The following is a 20,482-nucleotide window of genomic DNA, read 5'->3' as shown; positions in this document are numbered from 1 at the left end:
CAGGATTTGTGGAGGGGTGCAGGAGTCTGGTCCTGGAAGGCCACGGTCTAGTAGACATTACTGGCACCTTTACAGCTCCTGTGTCTGAGAAGCATCACAAGAATTATTCATTTAATTAAAATTACTAATTGAGGTAAGTGGATAATGAAGAGTTCAGGTGTTAAAAAACCAGACTCCCTCTAGTCCTCCAGGAGCTAATCAGTATATTCCTGGCATCAAAGATCGAGCTCTGTTCTGCTTTTTCTTACTAGTAATCTGCAGTTCTGAGGTTTTTCAGAAATGCTTTTTCTTCAGATGTTTATTCAGTCAGAACCTGCAACACAGAAAAGAATCAGACCAGACCAAAAGATCTATCCAATTCAACAGGAGGGCATCCACATTTTTTATGAACTTATACAACCTTATTTTGCTTTTCCAAACTGAAATAATGTCACATAAAATCACAAAAAGCAGGGTAGCAGTCTTCTATTACAGAGGCCATTAATGAGAGCTTTCACAGGCACAGCAATAGCTCACGGCACTGAGCTCTAAAGTGCAGACCAAATCAATTAGCTCTCATTAGGCTCTGACCATGAGCTCTGACCATGCCACAAATTAAGTTCCCACTTAGTGCAGTGAAATATTGTGAAACATGAAAAATGGGTTTTGACAAAGAGCTGTTCGGTCTTTTAATTTCATCTTTCAGGTACTGCTTTGGTTTGCTCTCTTTGTGGTTAAACTAAATTGACCTCTTAGTCCCCCAGATTCAAGCTGTCTACAATGTGCGCTTGCCTTAAAGTTAAATGACAAATTGAAAGTGCCAAGTGTTAACTCCGCATTTTGTTTCAAGTACTGAAAAACAATCAACGCTGGCTTAAAGTTGTGCCTGACTATCATGGCTCAGGCAAACCGCGGCTGCATAGAATCTGGGCCTTAGTTTCAGCCGGGGCTCTGCACGCCATCGTTTTGATTATAAATTGTAGAACGTCTGATGGTCTGAAGTGAAACTTTTGCAGTTGAAGTCCTGAATGAAATGAGCAAACCGAACAAAAAGCAGAAAAGCGGTAGAGAATGTTTATTGTCAAGCAGTCACTATTTGGTCCTTAAACAACAATCAGAATCTGAAAATACAGTATCTTTAAAGTATATACAGTGCACATGTAATCCCAGCACAGTTTTTAATTAAATTTAAACCACGCCAATGTGCAGACCCTGCAGTGCTATGCTAGAGAAGGGGTATTTGTATTTATCCACAGGTGTATTCTTGATGAAATCTAAGCCCCTGCATTACGTACACGATGAGCGTGATATTAACTTCCTTATCTGTGGCTGAATCCGAAAGGTAAGGTTTCTGCTATGCCTAACGACCAGGTTTAACCCTTTAAGTGCTCAACTTCTCGGTACACAGAACAAACCTTGAGGAACACGATGTGCTGGCTGTAAAACCACCACTGGAGTACAGTAGAGGATTTTTCTGGCTTCTTAAGATATTACTCCTTTCAGTACATGACTCAATAAAAATGGCGTGTATCTGCTTTTTAGGCCCCAGGAGTAGTCTGTCAAAATGAAATGCAATCAAAAACACAATAAAACCATTACCACAACATTTAAACAGAATCTAATATTTATAAGGTATTCCATAAAAAGTGGTTAAACAAATAACCCATCATTCCCCATATCTTTAGCTATATAACACTGGGAAGAAAAAAAAAACATAAAAACAAAAACGTAAAAAAATGAATCAACATAACCATAACTGATTAAGTATCCAGTAACAATGAGAGTGATTTCGAAACTAGCAGTTTAGTAATTAAATATGGATAGTATATAGAGATTATCAAGACATATCTTTCAATGTACAAAAATATATATTGCATAAAACCTCCTAGCATGTCAAATAAATCATTTTTACACATATTGCAAATCCCTGTGCAGTGGAAACATCATCCCTGATATTGAGCAAGCATTTTAAAGACGTACTAGTTGATGTATTTTAAGATGAAAGTGCACAGCCCTTCTAGATTAAAAGAAAAAAATATGAACCTTGGACTGATATATTTTTCTTGGGGTAGGGAATAAAAGCTTTTTTCACATACACTTCTGCATCAGGCCCTGCTTGATGCCTATTGTCAGACCATGCCAGGAATGGAAGTGCTTACTTTCTGTGGCACTTGGTAGTACATTTATTTAATAAAACACAGAGCATTCCCAAATGAAAATGTCCTTGAGGAACAGCCTCAAAATGACAGTCTTTCTCAAGGACCTGATCAAGATTTTGTAGTCCAACACACAGCATTTACAAGCAACAATACACTTTGTCCATTCCAACATAAAGGCACAAGACATTAGCGATAAATGGAAGCTCTGTGAGAAAGGCATTCACAGGAGAAATATCACTGTGAAAAGTGGTTTTGCTGCAGTGTTATGAAAAAGATTGCTTAGAAGAACTGAATAAGTGGGACAGAAAGGAGGTCAAGGACACTCACTTTAAAATCTTTTGGCACCCTTTCAAACCTTTTTGGTCTTTTCAGATGACAGGCTTGTTCAAATGGTGCACTATAGATGTATAATGCTCAGGGGCAATTTTGTCCTCCACAAATCAAATTGTGAATCTCTTACCACAACTTGCTACAATAGCTTACGATCTCAGAGAAGAACCTGACTTTCTTTAAATAAGGTTGTTGTTAAAAGGCAGAGATAAGAAAAAATGTTCCTGAAATGTTTTGCTACTTCAGATTATGTCCCTATTGAAATGGTTTTGTACTGATTTTTTTTTTTTGGTTGACTGGGATTCCAATGTCAAAATAAGACATGCATATACACACACACTCTCTCTCTCTCACACACACACACACACACACACACACACACACACACACACACAGAAATTCATTCCCCATTTTCCTGAACTGCATAGTCTCTCACTTTATTCTGTTTTCATATGCATCTTTGCATCCATGTTCTACTCAATATTATCTACAAAAATAGACTGGAGAACTGTTCAGTTTAAATGAGACGCCAATGAACAACATCAAGTCCCACTTTAGAGAGGCACAGCCTCCATCCACAGGCAGTATGTGCTGGCATGCCTCCAAGCTAATCCTGCGCTCATGACATCAGAGCTGCAAGGTTGAGTGGAGTCAGACAGTAGGCTTTCTGTTTCACCAGACGAGATGATTTTTACATTAGATTTCTTGTATAAGAGGCAATCTGTTGGCTTGAGACTAATTCTATCTCCATCGAATCCTCTTTCCGATCCCAGGCGGAATGAAAACACCCCCCCTGTGCCAAAACACATTACGTCCCCACCCCCCCAGCCTTCTGACCCCGGCTGAAATGACTTCTTTTTTGGAAATATGGAGCAAACTTAGCAAAGTAGTACCCCCGGTTCTAAAGCTTTTGTTCTGAGGACAAGATTGATTTCCATTTAAATGAAAAGAGGGAGAGCCAGCTACTCAAATTGTAATCTGTGTGAATGAAACATGTACGGCCAGGGTGTTTTCCCAGTCTACACTTGATTTCAGTGTCTCGCTACCCTGTCATCTGAAACGTTACACTGATAGCACCAGCCTTCAGAAAACCATTTACAATCAGCTACATGGCGGAAAAAAGTCTGAGGAGAGCAGCGCGAACAACAAAAAAAAAAAAACAACAAAAAAAAAAACAACATTTACGGCAGTTGATTAATACACTGCTTTAAAGGGCCCGGGTCTTACCACTCAATTCCACATGCCATATTCTCAGCTGCACAGCCTTTGAGAAGTGTAGCAACAGCCTTTTTGCATTTTGACTACTTGGATTTTTTTGTCCATTGTGATAGGATGAGAAAACTGCTTGAAGCTCTGAATGAGGAAAACTGACATGCCTGTGTGGGTGTACAACAACATTTCAACAGCTATATTTAACGGCTGCGGTGCACTGTTTTTACTCTGAGACTGTCAAGGGGAAATTCCCCACAGGTATGCCTATGTACAGTATAGTCAGGAATCGCTTTGTTGGCATAATGTCTCTCAATTAAGACTGTAATAGCTGTTAAATTATGTCTTGTTTGGAAACCAAATTAAAAAGGGATTTAGCTTTTTTTGTTGTTGTTGCTGTGCAGCCAGGAAATCATAGCTGACATGAGCAACCCCCTTGGAAGACTTAAAAATACAAAAATACCTGAACACTGTGAACAGAGGCATGTATTTTTGTGTTCCTCATACAACAGGAAATGAGATGCCATAGGGTTGATTTTGGACTTGTTTTTTCAGCTTCTGGTTTGACTTTGTCATCATGGTTCTGTTGAGGTCGTGTTTCAGTTGGAGCACGAGCCCACACCCCTGTTTTAAATCCTAACCATGCCTTCACAGATCCTGTGGGAAAGGGGAGGTTAGTAAGTGGTAAGGAAAATAATGAAAACCTGGCAGCGCAATGGGTGTGCAACCTTGGCAGTTACAAAAACTCCTTGACTGGTTGATTGGGAACATCGGGGCCAATTAGATTAGTCAAGGATCCGGCAAGTCATGAGAGCGCAGACAGAAAGAGCCAAGGTTGCCCACACATTCATGAGAAGACACCAGTACAATTGAGGCCCGTAAATACGCTCTCTCGTTGATCTTCCATGGGTAGGGGAGGTCTGGTGGTGGTTAGATGGCCCCTTTCTGTGTCTGCTCAGCAGGGACAGAGTAGACCCTATGAGAAAGACAGGAAAAAAAAACCCTGATGCTCATGATCACCCCTTTTTTTTTGTTCCAGAACTATGCAATTTACTACCATAAATTACCTAGTTGATTCCTAGCACTGGTACATAGGTACATAATACATAAGGTTTGTATAACAGTTCAGATTGTTATTATTTGTGCTTACAATATACGGGCTTGCATATACTTTTCTCATTTCTTCCAAGTTGTTTGTGAATACTGTAGAATGATGTAAATAGGGTTACTATGACTTACTAACAACACACAGCTTCTATAATGTAACAAAACTATTTATTTTTAATATAGGGCAAAAAATAACAAACTCTGAATGCCATGCGGAATCATTTCCATGGATTTAATTCTCAAATACATATTACTTTATTTCCATGTGGCAGCATTCTAATAAGGCAAAAGAAAAAAGTATGTGAACATCAAACTCAGGATTAGTTTTCGTTGGACGTCTCTTGCGCAGTCTGACTTTTTTGATACGCGGTCGGCGCTCCATTTCAGCGTTCGTTCAACCAAAGACTAATCCTGAACACAACTTCTGAAATACACATCCATTTAGTGCAGGGAAATTTTGAAAGAAAGGTCACGCTCCACACGGATACACGATGTTGGTTGCTAGGGTAAGGTGTTGATATGTTTCCAGTTACAACCCCAGGTAGGCTTTAAGCCCTAGCAGCGCACTGTTTATCTGACACGCTGGGGGTTGCTTTGTGATTAAGCCTCTTTTCTGCAAGCGGATCACTCAGCACCGCGGCCGGCGGCATTAGCTGTAGCCCTTGGAGGCACCCGTAAGCTTGCAAAGGAATTTAACCTAATAAGACAGTTTGGGTACAACGACAGTTTTTTAAACCCCATTCAGACGTGAGCTGTTAGCGTTACCAAGACGGCACCGCAACGCCGACGACCCCGTGAACCTTTCCCAAATCGGTGCGGGCGCGGAGCAGCCCTGGCAAGAATGGAAACTGATTACTCCGCAGAATGGCAAACCGGCGCAGCCAACGCGCTTATATAACAAAGCAGAACTAAAGCACCTGCACACACCCCCCTCGGGCCCCGCTGCACTGGCTTGTTATTTTCAGACTGAAAAAACACAATGTCTCACCGTTAAACTGGTTGAGGCAGTTTCTTCCCCGTTTGTTTTTGTCAGATAGCGCGCGCTAATGCGGGGATTTTGCTTGGTGCGCAGCGACTTTTCCTGTCCGTGAAGCACGATTGTCTATTAAAGGTGCAGTCGCTGGGTACATGTCGGGTCTTGCACGGGAGGGCTAGACACAGGCTGATTTCTTATTCTTATTATTATTTTTTTTTTTGCAGGTGGGGGCACAGAGGTGAGTCAAACACTGCATGTAATTTCCCTGCAAGTCCAGACCAGTCCGGGTGGGTGGACGTGCCTTATTCAGTTTCACCCTCTGAGTAGTCACTGTTTGTCTGGTTTTGACGTTGACGTGCCCCTAACGATGAACAAATTGTCAGCTCGACGGGGAGTGTTACCCACCCAACTGGTTCTGTCACTCTCCCCAGGTGACTTGTAGTAAAACTGAGCACTCACCTCTTTTTAAAGGTTTGTGCCTGATGATGAGAATTCTGTTGGTTTCGAAATTTTGTCGCTGTCTTTTTGCCTAGCTCCACAGATTGCTTAAGTGAAAAGGATTGGTTAGGCTCGATGTACACTGCTTTCCACGCATGTATGTTTGTGATAATGAAATGATAATGAAACTATTTAGACTTGCCTGTGCTAAGGTTAGCCTTGTTTTTGTAAGTAATTCAAAAATGGGTCAGATCTGACAGTGTTAGCTTTATTCTTATATATTTCCGTCTACTTCTAATTAAGTAGGAGACAACACTAAAACAGAAACATATATTGATTTTGAATTGGACTTTTTTTAATTAATGGGTTCAAAAGATTTCTGTCCTACTTATTCCTAGTGGAAAAATAATTACTATAGTGATGATCGCTTAGTAAGATGTGAGTGTAGTTTCCATCAAATGAGGAACAATTCATTAGCACAAGTCTCTCAACTGTCTAAGTGAACCCTGTGTTAGGCTTCGACTTTCAGGTAGGCCTACCAATTTGTGTTGAATTCTGTTGAAAGTAATTAAAAACTGCTCTTGCTTACCCTTGCTGTCGAGTTTGCATGTGGCGCCTGACCAGGAGAATGGCTGAAACACAAAAAGGTAAGAGAAACATAAACAGTCACCAGATCCTCTTGATGGTTGCCCGATAGGTGATATCTGCATCCACTCCAGCTACATTTACAAAGCTTCCTCTGTCCTTTTGGCAGGTGTGAGATTTTCATTTCCTGTCACCCATTCCCAGACTATCCCAGTGAACAATACAGTCAACATTATTGTGTGTGTGTTGAATAAGTGACTATTCTTAAATATTGGTGTGACTCTTACAGTACACATGGAAACTGTGTTTATCAGAATTGCGTGTTTTGAAAAGGGTCACAGGTTAACCACAGAAAAAGCAGTTTGATCCGCTGTGACGATCGCTCTTTTGAGCCGCGGGGGAACCAGTGGTTCAGGCTGCGTCTCTGGTTTGTCATAAACGCAGGCCTCTTTTGAATATTTCATGTGGATGCGTCTGCCAATGCAAATGGTGTGCTCAGTTAGATGGGGGCTCAGATTAAACCTGCCCCCAAACTCCCGAGAAGGGCAGCTTGCCGCTTCACGCACGATTTAGCTGATACAGATCAAACTGCCAAACAACGGCAATGACCGCGCCTTTCACCGGAAGGGGGTAGAGACACCGCACCCCGCCATACCTGCAATCGCCACAGCTGCCAGTGCCACCACGCTGACGGCTGCGATGATGATGATGGTGGTGAATCCATCTAAAAGCGGGCCCAGAAGAACGTGTTATGTGACACATCATATTATATAGGACAACATGTCTGTCACACTATACTGATATTACGAGACCAGCATGTCTATAGAAATGTATTGCTTTAGGGTGGAGGAATGGTAGGTATTAGAATAAGGTAATCCAAATATGGTAAGAAATAGGCCGATCATTGGCCTGGTTGCTGTGAGATAACAAAATTACAAACATGACAGATTGCATCCTTATTTTGTACAGTATATACAAAGGTTGTAAAAAGTGTTAAATAGCCAATGGTCCTGGTCTCATATTAGAGCAGGGGTGTCCAAACCTCTCCTGGAGGGTCACTTGTCCTGCATGTTTTAGATCTCTCCCTGCTCCCAACACAGCTGATTCAAATGATCAGTTTGTTATTCAGCAGTTTCAAGGAGTTCATAATGCGTTGATCATTTGAATCAGCTGTGCTGGAGCAGGGAAAGATCTAAAACATGCAGGACAAGTGGCCCTCCAGGAGAGGTTTGGACACCCCTGTATTAGAGGGTTATCATTTAAATTGTATTTGGAACAATAATTTTGGAAGAGACTCCCCATTTGTATGCTGGGTCATTACCTCCAGTGTCCAAAAGTTTTCTCAAACACAACTATATTTTCATTCCATTTTCTCTCATATTTACACATGTGGAAGAGAATGTTTCACCTTCGTTGCTTCCTTGTGCCTTGTCGGCATTCCCGTCCAATCCTGCTTCTCCGTCATTTCTTTCCATGTGATTGACATTGCTTCTCTCAGATTTTATGATTTCTGTAGGGATCTCTAAAATATGACAAACATTAACACCCATGTCAGGGATCTGATTACAGCTTCAGCTACTTGATGTATGACACTAACGTGTCCACAAATTGAATTGGTAACCCCACGTCAGAAGAGCTTGGCAAGTACAAACTACTTACACATCCATCAGGGGACTGTGGCCCCTACTTTAATTACTAAATTGATCCTCTTAGCACTTCAGTGATCTTAGCTGAATACTTTCATGCTAACAATGAAGGATGGCGGTGGAAGAAATTATGCTGGGACCAGAATGCCAAAGTTGCTTATCCCTGACTAAGACATAGGGGACCTCGAAAGTTGCTGAATCTCCAGGATGCTTTCAGGGATGAGATGATTACACCAAGGACTAATACATTACAGGAAAATCCAATCAGCATTAGTAGGCCAATGCCTTGGTGCCTGCATGCTTGTGTGTCTAACATTGCAAATCTAACATTTCACTTTCCCAAAGAAAGATTCATGTGACATACCATAGTCTTCATCGTCCCCTGTGGAACAGGAAAAGGGAAGAGGACATTGAACATTTATGTGTCAGACAGAGTAAAACTACGCCTTGCCACATAAAAGGAAAACGTATCATAACTACAGAACATTTGATTTGATTTTGCAAGGTAAACAGTACTGAATGCTATTTGATTGTCATTCCAGGTGACTGCCACACCTTTTTGTATGCATACTGGAATTACATACCAATCCTATAGCAATGCATATTGTTTTTACCTCAAGTGTCATCAGATTCACCATTAACTAATGACTGCAACACACATATTCCACATACAAAAGTGTGCTTAAAATGTAAAATTCAATATACTAATTACCTTGGGACCACATGCATTCAAAAGAAATATTTGGTCTTTGTCATTGTACTGACACATTGTAGGAAAGCGTAAAGTCAGAATGCCTACAAGGAGATACAATAAATGACAACGGAAGTAGTGATAATCGATATGTTTCAATGTATGAAACCAGTGAAACATTGCTCATACATGAAGAATAACACTGCCGCATTGACAGGGTCAGGTGGATATGAGTTACAGTTGAAGTCCGTATATGTAAGAAAGTCCTTAAATGTTTTTAACAAGGTATGAAATATCCAATGTAAATTTCTTTGAGAAATGTTACATACCAATATCCCCTGAGCCTTCATTCTCATTTGATGACACTGCAAGATAGGACAAAGAGCTTTATTTAGATCAGCTTTCACATCAAACTCAATCGCACTGGCTAAAATTACAAATTCACAGAAAGTTAGTTACAGACTTGCATTTCCGTTCAGAAATACAGCGGGTCTGCTGCTGTATTAGGTTTGATTGTTTTTCATCAAGCATTGCTTTTGCATAAGTACATCACCACTGAATCCTTTCCCTTTTCACCACATCACCATTAAGCCCTGATAGCATGCACGCTTGGCTACTGCTCTCTGCTTGAAAGTTATCTGCTGGTTTGGCTTTGCCTGTGTGGCACAAATGATCTTCTCAGATTAGAGAGAGCATTAAGCCTCCTGAATACAAAGGGTCAAGCATTCTAGTTCTCGAATCTGTGATGTAACAAACACAGGTAGAGCCAAGGGCAGGATTGACAAAACCAGCCTCTCCAATTCCCCGCCATTTCAACCTCTGTTAAGAGAGAATGAATCCAAGAACCTCCACAAAGCAAAAAAAAATCAGTACATTGTCCTGGCAAAACCATGCATTGATTTTCACATGCATTGCTGTGTATACTTGTACATTTATAACAGTAAATTTGATTGAATAGATTTTTTTTATCAGTAAGGGGCATATACATCATATAAAATATGGTTGGCAAATGAGCACTTACCCGACACTCTCAGAATCAGACACAGAATAAGAAATCGAAACATCTTTAGTCACTAGGGGGAAGAGAATGAAAATTGAGTTAGAAATAGCATTCATTAATACTCAAGGATAGATGTGGGTGGAATGCACAGATATAGGAAGAAGACTGTTGCTGCAGATACTCAGACAGTTGCCATAGACACACAAAATATGGTCACAGTATATCTGACATAAAATTTTAAGGGCCACCGAGGGCTCTTCTCAGAAATATGAGTAGTTTGCCATACAGTGATTATTTAGTGTGTTTCTATGACTGGAAAATGACAAAAAAGAAAAACTGGATATACTAAAGACATGGCCTTTAGAAGAATAAAAAGATTGATAAATGTTGGGTACATCCAGCTACTTTCCATGAGTATACATTTCACACAGAGGCACCACAGGTGCCCCTTAATGCTCCACTTCAAAAAATTCAGACAGCCCAGCCAGAGAGAGAAAATTGCCCAGGTAACAACCTCATTGCACACAGCATGGAAATCCTACCACAGGGCTCCAACAGTTCAGTTCTTGTTCAGCCTTACTTTACTTTGTATTTCATTTAGCACAATGGAACAACCAGATTCCCTTTGGATGCCCAGATCTTGGTGCTGCCGGTTATGAAAGTCTCCACCTCAGACACAGTTTCTACTCAGGGACATGCAGGCCGGGCGTGATCTGCCCCAACTGCAGAGTTTCAGCCATCCCTGACGTCAGATCTCGATCCCAATCTGCAGTGAGCAGAAGGTGACCTTCTTTCCACTGAGCTCAGCAGAAAAGTTTTTTGTCCTGTTCTACCACGGACTGTCTGTGTATGGTACGCTTCCATAACCACAGAAGCCCTGTGTTATTGGCCTGTGTGTCACTCAACCATGTATTGTTTGTTTTTCTGTGTTAAATAGCCATCAATCGTCACACATCATCAAAAAGAAACCATGAGCAATTTCTTTGCTATAGCTCGAAGAATGCCCATTTAATTATCTTAATCCTGTACCTGCCCGTTTGTGGTTGGAATGTGGCAAAGGAGGTATTGACTCTGGCTAAGTGAGAGGAGAGGGCGCCTTCCCATGGTTCCTAATCTTGTTTTTTTTCCCACAACAAAAACCTTTTTTTTCCCCCTCAGATCTACAACGCAGATGTTACACAGCTGTTCCTGACGCCACTGATCCACTCTGCCTGAAACAGCCGTCACTGCCAGATGTGAAACAGTGGCACAATGTGCTGGTATTTTTGAACTGGGAAGGGAGGGAACGGCTTCCTCCCAGGGCGCGATCTGGCTGTACGCACATGGGGCCCTGGCACTGGATCAGACATCCCACTCGCCTTGGGTTTCGAGCAGAGAATCCCCCTCTGAGAGCCTGCCTCTTGCGCCAGCTCAGCCATTGTTACCAGATCTATTATGTTCAGTCTCTACTTCCTCTGTCTAATGACTCAGCTACCAAATTGCAGCAGTCAGTGGGGTGACCCATATTGTTATGAAGCAGGCTGGAAACAAGGCCTTTTTTGGGGGAAGCCGGAGCACTTCCGGCCCCCGTTTCTTACTCTACGGATGTCCGGCGTACTTCCAGTGGAGGTGGAATTCTTACACAGGAAACTGGAGTAGAGGGGTTGCAAATTCATTCATTAGTTCATTCAATACAGGATGGAGCTCTTTGGGAGCAGCGAGCAGTGTGATAACCTGATGTGTGACTGCGTACTCTCGGTTTCATTGCACAGTGGCTGTAAATGAACCATTCCTGCAGGGCCAGAGACATAGCTGGGCTTCATCCCATCACCAGCCTTAATTCTTAATCATGGCACTTGCTTGGAGTCATTTAGTAAAGTCACCACTTGTTTGTTCTGGGACTTTATTAGCTGTTGGGCCACCAGAACCTAAAGGAACTCACCCACGTTTATGACAAGAGTTACAATATCCCTCTCAAATTACCCAGGAAACTAAAATCCCTTCTGTATCAAATTTTGTTTGAGAGAGGCTTTGGGTTAAAAATTAAACTGATCTAATACAGAAATACTTATTAACATAGCACAAAGCCTCCTAGCCAAAATGCTACCTAAAGCTTATTTTATTTCACATATTAGGTTATGAATCCATGCGCATCTGTATGCAAATTGAATTTACTTTATTCTTCCCATTTCTATACTTATTTCATCTCAGCTCAATTTGCACCTTTAGAGTTAACAGTGGTGAGCTAATAAGAGGACATAAACAAGAAAAAAACAGAAAGCATAAATATGTCAATCATAAAACAGATCACGTCTCTCATGGAAGGAGCCAATCGTGTAGGACTGTTTTTCTTCCTGTTTCTTAAATGTTGTTTTTGCTCACTACCTCCCAACCCCCAGCAAAAACCACACACCACACACACACACACACACACACAGAATGCCATCCGACCAGTACCTTATTGCAAAGACAGCAGAGTGCCACAACTCCATAGCTAAGAAGAACACCTTGTTTACAGGCCTTTGCTTTGGAATATGACCTCACCCCCCCCCCCGCCCACCTATCAGCCAGCAACCCCCACCTTCTCTACTGTAATTTTGCTGACATGATTTTGACATCTCTGATAAGGATCACGACGGCTCTGGGACAGGCAGGAGATGGAATGAGAGAGGAGTTAAAAGAAACAGACGTGGTTACTGGTGGCTGGCAGATCTAGTCCAAGCTAGTCACGCGTAGTGCAAGACATACACGCCACCGTGCAGCGCTGTGGTTTTTTAATTCCACGCAAAGCTCGGAAGAATCGCCATCTTTCAGCCAAGGGAATGGCTCACTTCCTTTCAGGAGGATTGATCTTCTACGATACTATTTCAGACTCTGTTTGCTTCTTCTGAATCAGTGGAGGGGGAAATGATACATATTGAAATGTTGACTCCAGTTGGTCAAAAAAAACTAAATAAATAAATAAATGAAACAGAATTTCCGACTCGCTTTCTCTTGACCGAGTCGGTGCACTCAACGCTTAAATGGTATTACTGATGCACAGAGAACTTCTATATATACTACGGTGCAAACATAATCAAAATAAGGATGAGAGAATCATGGCCTGGTGTGCACACACACAGATCCATATCTAAAGGCACTGTACCAGCTTTCTTGCCTGCTTGGTCTCACGGCATCTGAATAATGGAATATGCTCAGTTTATACCTTGCTTCCAAGGAATATCCTACCTATTCAGCATCAACAACATTGCAACAGTGTGCTCTGCTCCAGTAACAGAGGTTTGAAAAACAAACACTGAAACGAACCTTTCCGAGATGCTTAATCACACAAAGTCAGATCGGCGTCCATCTCACTTTACTGAGACAGAGAGAGGATGTGAAAATATTCCCTTAAAAGGCTGCTGGCAGCCGCAGTTGGACAAGGAGAGGGAAGTGTGTATTTTATGAGTCCTACTTCCTTCCTACAGTTAGAAAGTCCCTATGCGGGGGCTGATCAGCCAACAAATGAAACATGTACTGTTTACCACCATTTTTAATGGAAAATGGCAAAACACCACTATTCCCTAGGTTCAAATCGGAAAATACTTACTGGTTGTTTGTGTGTCTCTCTCTCTCTGTGCAGAACGATTTGACGCAGGCCAGGAGCCCCCATACCATCAATGAACACGGTTGGGTTTCTTGGTAAGAATGTCATTAATTTTAATCTATATTGCTACCTGCAAAAATGAATTTGTGTAGAATGAATATGGTTAGGAATAGTTATGCAGGAATAAAATGTTATGCAGCACTTTTAGGTGACTGCATTCAGTCCTCCTTGAGCTAGCACAGCTGGGTCCTAAAGAAAACTTTAACCTTCAGGAATGAAATGTGTACAATATTCGGGGTTCTAGCGGAGAAGGCAAACACTGTGCACAAAAATAAAACATATGAATTGTTGTTTTGTTTTGACCAAATAGAATAAGGCACTTTCATGCCTGTCATGTTTGTCTACGTTTCAACGAAACGCCCTCCAATGCCGTGGGGAGCTTATTAGTGGTGTCGGTTTGATTTGTCTTTGAAACTTACCTAACAAGGGTACTGCATCATATTTATTTCAGAACAACTAACCACCCATGAGGATAAAGCATTTTGAAGATAATCAGAGAAACCTGAAGTCTATAGCATATATGTATATATGTAGCTGTAAAACCCTAACCCTACACATCTAGTTGGCGGGCAGCAGTGTAGCATAGTGGTTAGGGAGCAGGACTCGTAACCGAAAGGTTGCTGGTTTGATCCCCGCTGGGACACTGCTGCTGTACCCTTGGGCAAGGTACTTAACCCACAATTGCCTCAGTAAATATCCAGCTGTATAAATGGATATCGATATGTAAGTCGCTTTAGATAAAAGCGTCTGCTTAATGAATAAATGTAAATGTAGTCAACAACTGGACTTGTCATCCTTATCCCTAATTTATTTGACTTTAAAACTGTTCAAATATCTGTGACTTTGAGTGTCTGTAAGACCATCTCTAGTCCATTTCATGTCAATGAGAGCCTGTAGAAGTGGCTTCAGAGGACGTCTGAGCCAGTACAGAGAGCTGTGAGACCGTAAATGTGTCTACTTGATCTGATGAATATTCATGTTTCACACATACACAGTAACTCATGCGGTTTCATTCTATTCATATCTTTTTGTTCATACTTCAAAAAAATGAAAGGAGGTCAGTTATTCTCTCCATTGAACTGTCAGAGGAAGTCTGCACCTCTGAGCCAAACTGCACAGCTGATGTACAGTCTTGGTTCTGCCGGGTGATTGCAGACTTCTGTGGGCTGTTTCCTCAGCTGGGAAGGCAGCGGAAACCATAACCACATTTGACTGTGTCAGATGTGAGGAATTTTAGCCATCTAATAATCTTCTGTCTGTCCTCGATAAAATGTGAACTGCATTATCCATGAAATATTTGATGGTGCGACAAACAACATTTGATTTCCTGATGCAGAAAAAAAAATACGGCTGTATGGCACTGATTTGTTAAACATTGTTCTGATTTTCTAAGTGTGAAACTACAATCATACATCCATCAAAACCCATCTGATTGAGTTAATTTCCTGTGTATACTATAAGCATATCTGATAACCCTTTTTGTTTCTTACATGTTAGTGCCAGTGGTTGAAAAGAGAACAAAAGCATCTCAAAGGAGCTGAATAACTTGTTTGGTTTTGGCAGAAGTGCAAGAAAACGAAGGTCATTAAGAGCAGGTTCCAACAGTGAGCAATATTAGCTGGGAACACAGCGCAGCACACACTCTCACACGTTTTGTGCTCTTCCTGTAGGTCAAACAAAATGCTTGCTAATTCACTAAACCTAATGTTCTCTTTCAATTTCTATGCCTACATGACTTATTACTGAAATGCTTTTGACAGGTTAACAGCTTTGGAAGACACCACTAGAGTACAGCGTAAGGTGGCACTGATAAAGTACAAGCACAAATGACATCTTGGCCAAGACCAAAAACAGCCAAGTGTAATTACAAGATCGTAATTAAATATTTACTTCGCTGGAACACGCTGTCTTTAAACCCAGATGAAATCACGCATGTTTTACAACATAACGAATAATACAGACAGTTTATGTCACAGCTATCATGCTTTTTGGTCAGTATGACTGGAACTGATAACTGCCAATAAATATAAACATAAACATATATAAATATAGTGCATAAATTAATAAACTTTTACTGCAGCACACAGAAGAGCTAAATGACAAGCTCTAACAATTAAGATCACTCCAAGAGTGCGGTTTCCTACCTCCGCTGTGGTGTCAGGTGCTGCTTAGAGCTTCTGTCTAGCTCACGAAATGGGCAAGACGTGTGCGAGTCGAAGGCAGGAAATTAAACTCGGTACACCCCCAGCTTAGGTTCAGAGGAACTTGCGCAAACCAATAGGGGATGCACAGGGTAAATATCACAGAGTATGTAGACTAACAAAAAAAAAAAAAGAAAAAGAAAACCTGCGCCGTAGTTTGTGCATACACGCGCACTTTTTCCTGGAAAGTAACAAAATGCCCCTGCTTCGTAAGCGATATCAACCACATATGTTCTTTTCTCTACCCAGTGACTTCAGTCTTTGGTCTGCGGAGGGAATTGAAAATTACTGAGTGAAGTTTGCAGTAAATAGGTTAGTGCCGTCTGCGCATGCTGTGTGCAAGTAGACGAAAACTCTCCGAACGATTCTGTAAACTGCTCTGTAATGAAAAATGACGGCACGCGCGGGGCTTGACCCTGAAGTTACAGGGATTGTGCCGACAATCGGAAGGGGACAGCACCTGAGATTCCAAGCGTGTCGGGGCAGTGCAGCGTGCACAAGAATGTAGTTTGCTACGGCCTGCTATTAACTTTTGAGCTGAATCTTATTGGTGGAAACATCAATTTAGTTTTATTAAAAAAAAAAAATTAACATACTATTACTATTTAAAAACTACATTATGACGCTCATCGAATAAATAAAAGGGAATAAAGGGTAAATCCGAGCGACAACATACTCATTAACGAGGCATTATGATTGTTGTCATGACTGTCACCTCCCTTTTACTCACAAAGATATCAGCCGTCCAAACAAACGATCAATATGCATCAGGTCCTAATCTGAGTCTCAATGAAAAGAGAGGGGGAAGAGGTGCCTTTGAGAGTGTTTATGATCACCAACGTCTCCATAAAGAAAGCTTGTAAACAATCCACGAATCACGTTATGTTAGTATTAACAGACCATAATGAAGTATAGATCAGTGGATAGGCACAACATCTGCTCCGAACTGATGGCGGTAAAGAGCAAGTGGTGTTCTCATCCCAGCTGTGAGCTGTAAATGGTGTAACTGTAACCACCGACGGTTTTCTAGTTAACAGTGAACTAGCAAGTGCAATTTAAAAAGCAGTTAAGTGGAAGTGAATCTATTTGATGAAAATGCCGATTGTTTGAATCCAAGTGCCTCGCTGTGGAGAGAGGCAAAATAAATCTGCCCTTAAGTATTAACGTACATCTTCAGGATTTTGTCACCTTTGATACAGTTTAGTTTTGACAGAAACAATTAAGGTACACATAGTTCCCACAGATTCTGAGGACGACTGCACTGCTTTAACCAATGAAACTCATACTGATGAAGCCCTTGCGCCTTTACCAGGTATATTGGTTTCTCCTGTACTGATTGAGGTTTACCGTGCTCCAGTTCAATTCATTTTAGCGGCATATAAAAGTTCAAGTAATCAGAGTCCGTCTGTTGAGACGTATGCACTTTTTGTTCTAGAGGTACGTTAATATGTCATGAACACATACACACTGTATATTTCTAAACGTCATTATTACACAAGACGTAAACTGACTGGTTTTTTATTAGTTCAGTAATGTTGACCTTTCTGTTGATACTCTGCGCAGGTGTGCCGCTCAGTTTTGGTGAGTGTTGTACTTCTGTGAAACGCTCGTATCGTTTTCTGATTAATGTCGCCTGAAAACGAGAGTTCATAATCTCAGTTCTGGTCCAGAAGGCAATTTGTCTCAATCTGTAGGTCTGAGGCGGTCCAAAGATTTTTGTATTCACCGTAAATTGGCATCTCTTAAAATGTGTGCAGCGGAGGTTTTTAAAATTGCATCTTGAGTTTTGTTTATATATATATAATATTAGGTGTTGTCTCGTCATTTGCTGTGAAATTTGTTGTATGGGTGCTCTTCCTCCTACCATATCTGTCATATGATTAATTTAACAATTGAGCGATTTCTGTTCCAGTTAAGGCAAAACAAAATGTTTTTGGATAAGATTGCATCAATGCTAAGATGCTAGGTCTGCCAACCTGCGTATATCCCTTGGCTGAAGGAGGTCCACATGCATTTTGATTGTGCTTAGTGTTGAAGTATGAGTCACATCACCTTTCCAGTTAGCCTGTCTTTAACTCGTTTGCAGGGATGATCTCTCATATGAATTAAGAATCCCTTCCACTATTTTAATGTGTGCCTGTTTAACTTTTATTCAAATCTGAATAAAATGGTTGTGACTACAATTGGCTTGCTTCCCCATCCCCTCATCTGGACCTTTGCAAGTTTGACTGGTGTTCTCAGTCTTTGGTTATAACCACAGTTCGCAGTGTCTGAGCTTGTGATGTTTCTGTGACGTTGTCTCACATGAGGGGTTTCTTATCAGTCAACAGGAACTAACTTAAATGTACGTTTGCTCTAAGGGGGTTGGCAAGCTGTTCATGCATGTGCGTGCAGTACAGTTGAACATACAAGAGAGAAATTAAAGCATAGCTTTATGGTAACATGCATTCAGTAGTTTGATAACATTTGAAGGCATCATCATTTTCCTGATCCATATTGTGCCTCAGCTAGAAGTGGGTTAAAGATAGACGTTTCAAGAGCAGATACACAAGACTTTAAACTACAATATGATTGATCTTTTTACAAGGATTTTACTACTGTCCTCCAAAAATACTTTACATTATTCTTGTCCTAGGATGTTGCACAATATTGTGCCTGCAGTATTAAAGTGCGTTTCAATCCCTGCATTTCAGGGAATATATTTTACTGTTCTTCCTGTTTGTGTATTGCTGGTATTTTCCCCCCATTGTAACGTCTCGAATTTCACCTACCTTTCAAACGATATGTGCTCCCTTTTTCAGCTGTGGTGAAGGAAACTTCTGGAATTTGTGTCTCTCCCTAATCGTAACTCCTGCGATCTCTTAGCAACATGTTAACTTCCTGAATATATGCACCAACAGGTGCAGTCAAGGGTTATGAACTGGGAAATGCAGTTGTGGATATCCATTGGTTGTTCTTGCTGTAATCCGACACCTTCTCTGATAGTGTTATCTCTGGAGCTCAGTCTTGTGGTACAGAACTGGCTGCTGCTCTGAAATTGGTGTTATAAATCATTGGTCTTTTACATTATTTTATGAGGTGGGTATTAGGGGAACAATGGTCTCTGTACACACAAGTATTGGTAATTTCAAACACTGCTGAGCTCATTTGGAAGGGCGGGGGGACTTTGTCAAGATACGTTGCACAAACATAATCTGCTGCTATATCAAGCTGGGTTTGTCTCCATATTGTAACCAGACTTTCTGAGATGGCCACTAAGTCATATATTGCATTAACATCATTTTCAGACAGTTAAACACTCCTCCTCTATTCCTACTATCTTGCTTTCTGATTACCTATTGGTAGATATTCTGTGTTTTTGCTGTTAACACTTAGGACAGTTTTTAGTGTTTGGTAGGATTTGGAGCGGCAAAGATGTGTTGGATTTTTTTTTTTTTTTGGGAAATTCCCCATTACTGAAGTCTTTACAGGGATCAGCCCCAACACATGTGTACCCACCTGTGTGGGCAAGATAAGCTGACAACTTGCTTGAAAGCATCACTTCAGAATGCATTTTGAAATCTCCATAATCCATTATTTGAAACATTTAGTCATTAGAGATCAAATAAATTATAGGGGGTGTATTTAACCTCTAACCTTTACTCTGTGCTGCAGGAGCCAAAGACCCATGCAAGCAGGTTCAGTGTGACCGTAACCAGAACTGCATTGTGAGCAATGGCCTACCAATCTGTCCTTCCCGGAGAAAGTTCTGTGCTGCCCGGGGGGCTGGCACAACCTGACCTTCGACAGCAAGGTCTTTGACTTCCATGGCACCTGCCGTTACACCTTTCCTCAAACGCCCTGCCATGGATCCTCCAACATGTCTACTTCAGTCAAGGTGGAGATGCAGACACTGTAGACGCAGGCAATGCCACTGCTCCCTCCTTCAGTCGGGTGTATGTCAGCTTGCCCAGAATCAACACTACCATCGTCAAAGGCGAGATGCAGCAAGTCACGGTGAGAGGATGACTGTTTTTTTTTTTTTTTTCAGCTATCACACCAACAAACCAAACAAAGCTGTATTAATGGTTACACATTCATTGCCCACTGAAAGCTGCGTTCATTACTGCACTGTCTCAGTACTTTTATATTTGCACTGCTTCAAGCTGTTTCAGATTACTATTACATATAACCATCTGTACATATCTTGTCTATACTGTATATACAACCCTTATATATACACTCCCCTTTCCAACTCTGTCCACTTCACTCCCTATGTATAACACATTTAATATATTATACATATATAATAATCTGTATATATGTTGCTCTCCGCTATCAAGAACACTGTACATACTGTAAGAAATGGCATCACTTATACTGTAGTAATTTCTCTTAACTGCACCTTCTGTAAATAATACTATTCTTTTGCACTAGATGCTAACATTTCATCGGCTTTGTACCTGTACTCTGCACAATGACAATAAAATTGAATCTAATTCAATTCTTGTTTGCTGTGCAGATTGATGGCCTTAAGCTCTACCTGCTGTGCTTTCT

The 20,482-nt window shown here is 41.1% G+C and overlaps 1 protein-coding gene across 2 annotated transcripts; it reads right to left on the bottom strand.

Annotated features, from left to right (window-relative positions):
* Positions 1-681: 681 nt before the first annotated feature.
* Positions 682-18,823, bottom strand: si:dkey-262k9.2. Of its 2 annotated transcripts, none has more exons than XM_036539259.1 (8): positions 18,718-18,823; positions 10,142-10,193; positions 9,450-9,485; positions 8,794-8,811; positions 8,192-8,305; positions 7,439-7,507; positions 6,788-6,830; positions 682-4,653 (listed from the first exon to the last, which is right to left on the bottom strand). In XM_036539259.1, the coding sequence occupies exons 2-8, from the start codon at positions 10,182-10,184 to the stop codon at positions 4,608-4,610; spliced, it is 369 nt and encodes a 122-aa protein (XP_036395152.1). In that variant the 5' UTR covers positions 10,185-10,193; positions 18,718-18,823; the 3' UTR covers positions 682-4,607. The 2 variants fall into 2 exon arrangements, with proteins under 2 accessions (XP_036395152.1, XP_036395151.1); XM_036539258.1 differs by lacking the exon at positions 18,718-18,823 and adding an exon at positions 15,890-15,984 and having other exon boundaries at positions 683-4,653.
* Positions 18,824-20,482: the final 1,659 nt, after the last annotated feature.

This window comes from Megalops cyprinoides, chromosome 10, assembly GCF_013368585.1.
Source record: "Megalops cyprinoides isolate fMegCyp1 chromosome 10, fMegCyp1.pri, whole genome shotgun sequence".
In the NCBI taxonomy this organism is placed as follows: domain Eukaryota; kingdom Metazoa; phylum Chordata; class Actinopteri; order Elopiformes; family Megalopidae; genus Megalops; species Megalops cyprinoides.
Note: the sequence above shows the minus strand (reverse complement) of the source record. Positions and strands in the feature narration are given on the sequence as shown.

Bases quoted from the DNA above. Each gene is read 5' to 3' on its own strand.
- si:dkey-262k9.2 (XM_036539259.1), bottom strand. From the start codon at position 10,184: ATGTTTCGATTTCTTATTCTGTGTCTGATTCTGAGAGTGTCGG. The intron at 6,831-7,438 runs GTATGGCGGGGT...TTTGTGTTTCAG, and splicing joins GGCAGCTGTGGCGATTGCAG to CCATTCTCCTGGTCAGGCGC. The intron at 4,654-6,787 runs GTAAGCAAGAGC...TCTTTCTCATAG, and splicing joins ATGCAAACTCGACAGCAAGG to GGTCTACTCTGTCCCTGCTG.